Raw genomic sequence first — 6476 nt, forward strand, 5'->3', positions numbered from 1 at the left:
CAAGTACTAATGACAGAACTAGGTAAACTAATATGACTGCCTAAAGATCTGTAAATGACAGCAAAAACACCAATAACATATAGGTACCTTGATTAGCCAAGAGTGGACTGAAGGTTCTGCTTAAACCGAAACAGCGGGATTAGTTAAGGTGATGCAGAAAGTGCCAGAATAGAATACAATATCCAATTATTCAATAAAATTATACTTTCAAGAAAGCGAGCAGACTTTTTCCATGGTGAAGTTCAATCTGATACTAAAATGATAATATTCGCAATTTAAATTTTGCATTTTGTGAAAGTTTTCCATAAATACAATGCAGAACAGAATTGATGAGCTGAATGACCTACCTACATCATATAACCTTATGCTCTAACTTGAACACAATTTTCTTTCTACATAAGATTCTAAAAATACGGATGAAATTTGGAAGCACCATCACCATAGAGTTGACATATTTAAAATGTGAAGGGTGAGACATCTGCAAAATGAAATCAACTTTGACTAAATTTTGAGGATTTTCTTTTACTACAGCAACAATCTTCTATAAACTTGGTGGAAAACAATAAAGTGATTTACTTTTTCATTTGAACCTTATCCTGTTGCAACATTGTGGATCTTCACTTCTAGTTAGGAGAGTAGATCAGGGGAATATGCTGCCTCTTTCAGGGAATTTTCATCAAATAAGTGCCACCAGCCTCTGTGCTCAGCACCAGCACTGATGCTGCTGTGCTTGCAAATGGAACAACACTCCCTGAGATTCCGGAGATCAAATTTCGACCAACATAACAAATTAAGTACCATTGATCAATGTCTAGTATAATTTAAGCACAAGAGGAAAAACTATCTAAATTTGCTGGAAAGCTTCAAACGACTAGCAACTTATAAATCCCAAAACAGTTGTAGTTGATCATGAAAGCTGAAATCATCGGACACAGCATGGTGGTTCAGTGGTTAGCCTCACAGTTTCAGGGACCCGAGTTTGCACATTCTCCCCGTGTCTGTGCGGGTTTCCTCTGGATGCTTCGGCTTCTTCCCAGAATCCAAAGATGTGCAGGTTAGGTGAATTGGCCATGCTTAATTGCCCATAGTGTTCAGGGATGTGTTGTCTAGGTGCATTATTCAGGGGTAAATGTATAGTAATCGAGTAGAAGAATAGGTTTGGGTGGGATACTCTTTAGACGGTCGGTATGGACTAGTTGGGCCAAAGGGCCTGTTTCCACACTAGAGATTCTATGGATGACTTTTTGGTGCTTGAAGCTATCATGACATGTTAATGAAGTCTCAACTACACTTCCACCTCTATTACTATCCTGCCGTCAACTATCATTCTCAGCCTGAATCATCGAAATGTCTTCTCCTGTGGAACTGTAGTACCGTTTTGCCAGTATTACTTCCAATATGCACATAAATTCTCTTGCAGCCAGCTGATGTCATGGGTCCAGTCTGCACATGCACCAGTTGCCATTTTGGCATTTGGAATACACTTTCTGTTGTTTCCCTGCAAGTAGGAGGAAGATGCTGCATGTCAAAATGGCACTGTTGCTAACACCCGCCATATGGCTTCTCCACACATTTGTGAAACTGAGTCCTACACTAGTATAAAAAGAACGGTGAATTTGGCAGAAGAAAGGTCAGAGTTTCATAACATTTGAGCTGACAAAGAGAAAACAGTCTCAGATTTTCTTTTCAAATCAGTGCCCGTGTCAGGTATGATATCAGATAAAAGATATGCAACGCATATCTGTAAAAAGATGAAAGGTATCACATCAACGGTACTATCAAACAGCTTTTCAATAAACTGCTCATTGAGACTTGATTTTGGGTTTCATAATGGTCGCTCAGCTCCTGACCTTGTTACAGCCTTGGTTCAAATATAGACATATGAACTGAATTCCAGAGATGAGGTGAGTGTGGGTGCCCTTGATATCAAGACTGCGTTTGACGAAGTGTGACATCAAAGAGCCCTCGCAAAACTGGTTCAAAGGGAATCGGGGGAAATAAATCTCTTCGATTGGAGTCATTCTTCACACATATTAACAGGGTTGAGGTTGTTGGAGTTCAGTCACCTCAACTCTTGGACACCTCTGCAGTTTATCAGGGTCATGAGTTTGGGCCAACCACTTTCACTTGCTTCATCGTAAACTATTCTCCATTAAAATGTCAGAATGGGAGATGTTTGCTGATAATTGAACAACGTTTGGCACTATTTTCTGCTTCTTAGATACTGAAACACTCCAGGTCCAGATACATGTTTGGACAACTTGTTGGCTTGAGCTGACAAGTGGCAGGCCATGACCATCTACAACAACAGAGAGACTCGGTATACTGCAGGCAGTGACTCATCTCTTGACTCCTCAAAGCCAGTCCAATAGCTGCAAAGCACATGACAGGAACATGATGGAATACTCCCAACTTGACTGGATGAGTATAACTTCTACAACACACATGGAGCTTGAAGTCATCCTGGACAAGGAAGCTGTTTGATTAGCATGACGTCCAAAAAACATTCACTCTCTCCACCAGTGAACGCCAGTAGCAGCTGCGAGTGCCATCGACAAGATGTACTGCAGAGATTTACACAGGTTGCTTACACAGCACCTTCCAAACCTGCAATTACTACCAAGTGAAAGTGTGAAGGCAGCAAATACATGGGAAGATGAACAATAGCAAATTCCAGTCCAAACCACTCACCATCCTGAAATGGAAATGTATAATCATTACTTTAGTGTTACTGGATCAAAATCCAGAGTATTGTGGGTCTCCAGCAGTTTAAGGCAGCAACTCAGCACCACCTTCTCAAAGGGAACGAGGGGCAGGTGATAAAGGCTGGTTCAGCCAGCAATACCCACCCCCAATCAATGAACAACTAATGAAACAAAATGCAAGCACTAACACACACAAAGTATTGAAATAAATTGCCAAGGACAAAGTGTGCCTTCAACATGTACACTTATTTCTAATGCTACTCAACGAACAGAGAACAACAAAAATTTACCTGCAGCTGAAGTGCTTCATGATTGTCCAATCCCTCGACAATGGGTGCAAATCGTTCTCTATTATTTTGCTCCGCAGCTGTAGTTATGGCCTCCAAGATTTTATCCAGGCTAAAATATTATAGAAAAAAATCATAGCAGCATGTTGTAGAAACACTTTTCCTTTTAATTTTTCTCTAGTCATAAACAAGTTTAGTACATTGCTATAGTTAAACTGAATTTTTGAAAATAGAGAAAATCTATTTCATATTAAAATAATCATTTATAATGATTATAATAATCAGTAAAAAATACTATAATGCTTGCCAAGCTCAGTCAGTGAAAACAATACTATATAGCACAGCAAATTGTTTTCTATAGCCAGTGAGGGGATTAACACTGATTTAAATTCAATAAACACATTCCAAAATATATATGTAGATTCCGATGCCACAGAATAGACAACATTTTTGAAGTGTTCCATTAAAGATTACTAATTCTACTGAGAAAGCTTTGTTTTCTTGCCAAGTTATATAACTTTCACTTTTCAAAGAATCAATAAATATTTGCTCTGACTGAAACTTTACTGTTCCGTGATCAAATTCCTAATAGCTCGAATTGAAAGGCAGAACAAAAAAAAATTACTTGGCAAAAAAAAAATATCAGGTTATTTAAAGTGAGATGATTATCCACTATGAGGAGTGGATGCAGTGGCACCTACCCCTGAACCGTGCAACTTGACTTCAAATGCCACCTGTCTAAACAAGTCGATTAGAAAAACAGTTCAAATTTTAAAAATCCACTGTTAAGAGGTTTCTCTTGGTGCAGTGATAGCATCCCTACCCCTGAGCCAGGAGGCCCAGGTTCAAGTCCCACTTGCTCCAGATCTGTGTCATAACACATTACACAGATTGATTCAAAAGAAAATCCACTAATAGGCTGTTTCAGCTTCTAAATTTCTTTCAAATAATATAAAAACATCCATGTGGAGTAAGTTAGCCAAGCAACTACTTGTCAGTCAGGCTAATGGCAACAGCATGGGTTTAGATCTCCAGCTGAGTTAGATGTGAGATCTGTCTCTTTGCCCCACCTGCAACTAAATAATTACAGCACTTCACTACGGTTTGGCAAATAATCATCAAGGACCTGGCTTCGGGCTGAAAACTCAAGGTGGAACAAATAAATAATAATAGAATCAAAAGCAAATGTATTTAGATGATGTTCTTCAGAGCTCAATAAATTAATTTGTTTCTCACATGCCTTGCTTCTCCTCCCTGACCTCATCAAAAGTAGCATAATAGGCAACAAATAAAAAGTATTTAAAAAGGAAAATTTAACGGCGTTTTCAGAAGCAAATGCTGAAGTTCTTTTTAAATAGACTAACAGATAATGCATATGTGTAGAAAACAAATACATGTTCAACTTACATATTTTCTTCTCCAACAATGCAAATTGCTGACAGAATTTTGACAATTTCTATCATCATGTTTGTTTGTTTTGGGTCAATCGCTCTTGCCAATAATAATAGGCTCCTTTCATCGCCAAGTATTCTTTGCAAACCAAACTATGTAGAAACAGATAGGTTATAGGTAAGACGAAGAACTTTCTGAAGTGATATTGCAGTGCTTTATTAAATGTCTAACCATGACATTCATATATGGAACTCTGTTGTCAAACATGTGACCAACAAGAAATGCACCCTTCACGCAAGGTTTAATCAAACGTCTACTTTCTATTATAGCTTCTCTATTCAATATTTTACCTATAGCTAGATCTTTCTTTTTAGGCCTATGACTGGCTGCTCATGGCAGTAAAACTGTCTTTATCTAAGTCACCAACATGCATTCAGCCGCAATATGTGGTCATAAGCAATTCTATCCCTCACCAAGTTCAACACTGGAATTCATTCACTTTGCTGATACCATCTCTTCAGAGTCTCTATGGCACAGCTGACTCATGATTCTACTCATACCCATCCGAACAGTCCTGTTCTCCTTCCATGTCCTGCAGTTACGTATATTTTGCATGAATTGCCATCTTTAATACCACAAATCAATTTCAGGGACAAGATTCTACACGATGACTGCCACCATGGATATTATTATAATATTTCACTGTTGATCCTACAAAGTTGGAAAGTTTCAAATTATGTTTCGTTTAAAATGAGATTGTAATAAATCCAGTTTAATCTGCATCTACAGGGAGGCCATACTTAAGTTTGCCCCTTTAGAGTTATTTTGCTGTAATGAATTGGTGTCATTTTGGAACAATACCTCCCTCTCAAACTTGAGGCTTCACTGAGCCTTCCAACCTACAACCATGCTGCTTGTTGTCCAAGGTCTTCACTGAGGAGACCATACCCACCTGACCCCAGATCATCTGCCAGAGCTGTAATTTACCAGTATTCTCCCTGAGATCCTGCACAGGCTGCCATTACCTCCTGCACACAACAAAATCAGTGACTGCCAGGTTTGGCAGCCCTTCAACCATGGAGTATTGGTTTATTCTGAACTGGGCAGCTACCTTCGTCCAATCCCTCAGATGCCAACGTAGTTTGAAACTGATAGTTGCTCTGGCCTGCTGGGTGCCAATCTAGGTGGAAGTCAACAGGCCCCAATCCCCGATTGGGAGTCACAGGACTAGTTTGAGTTTGATGCGCCATCTTGGGGACAAGCTACTACCAAGCTCGGCAACTCACCTCTCCTCCTCTTTTTCTCAATCTCTCCTATCACTCCCCTGCTGCCTCTCCCCTCTTCCTGTACACTGTGCCCACAAGTCAGCAGCCACGGTTAAGTTCAGCAACACCACCCCACCCCCACCCCGCCAGTTCCTTGGACCCTGGTAGGGCCTCCTATGTCAGATTTCAGCCCTCGACCAGCAGAACACCACAAGAGAGATCTTCATCACATTAATCTAATGGGGTGGGCAGCATGGTGGCACAGTGGTTAGCACTGCTGCCTCACAGCGCCAGAGACCCGGGTTCAATTCCCACCTCAGGCGACTGACTGTGTGGAGTTAGCATGTTCTCCCCGTGTCTGCGTGGGTTTCCTCTGGGTGCTCCGGTTTCCTCCCACAGTCCAAAGATGTGCAGGTCAGGTGAATTGGCCATGCTAAATTGCCCGTAGTGTTAGGTAAGGGGTAAATGTCGGGGTATGGGTGGGTTACGCTTCGGCGGGTTGGTGTGGACTTGTTGGGCCGAAGGGCCTGTTTCCACACTGTAATGTAATCTAATCTAATCTAAAAACACAGACAAAGATCCCTGAACACTGCAACAAACCATGAATCACAATCTGATGCAGAAACGCCACAGCACTGGCCAGCACCCTCTCCACCCCCACCCCACTCTGGCCTTTCACCCTCACCTTGACCTCCTTCCATCTATCGCATTTCCAACACCCCTCCCCCAAGTCCCTCCTCCCTACCTTTTATCTTAGCCTGCTTGGCACACTCTCCTCATTCCTGAAAAAGGGCTCATGCCCGAAACGTCAATTCTCCTGCTCCTTG

General features: G+C 41.1%; 1 protein-coding gene across 4 annotated transcripts in view; it reads right to left on the minus strand.

Annotated features, from left to right (window-relative positions):
• The window catches only part of diaph2 (diaphanous-related formin 2), a 734120-nt gene that overhangs the window by 464101 nt on the left and 263543 nt on the right, over positions 1-6476 (minus strand). For all 4 annotated transcript variants that reach the window (XM_043704499.1, XM_043704498.1, XM_043704500.1 and 1 more), the window contains 2 exons: positions 4400-4536; positions 2996-3104 (listed from right to left, as the gene is read on the minus strand). In XM_043704499.1, the coding sequence (XP_043560434.1) occupies positions 2996-3104; positions 4400-4536 (246 nt within the window). The remainder of the gene's footprint in view (positions 1-2995; positions 3105-4399; positions 4537-6476) is intronic.

This window comes from Chiloscyllium plagiosum, chromosome 15 (assembly GCF_004010195.1).
Source record: "Chiloscyllium plagiosum isolate BGI_BamShark_2017 chromosome 15, ASM401019v2, whole genome shotgun sequence".
Taxonomy (NCBI): Eukaryota; Metazoa; Chordata; class Chondrichthyes; order Orectolobiformes; family Hemiscylliidae; genus Chiloscyllium; species Chiloscyllium plagiosum.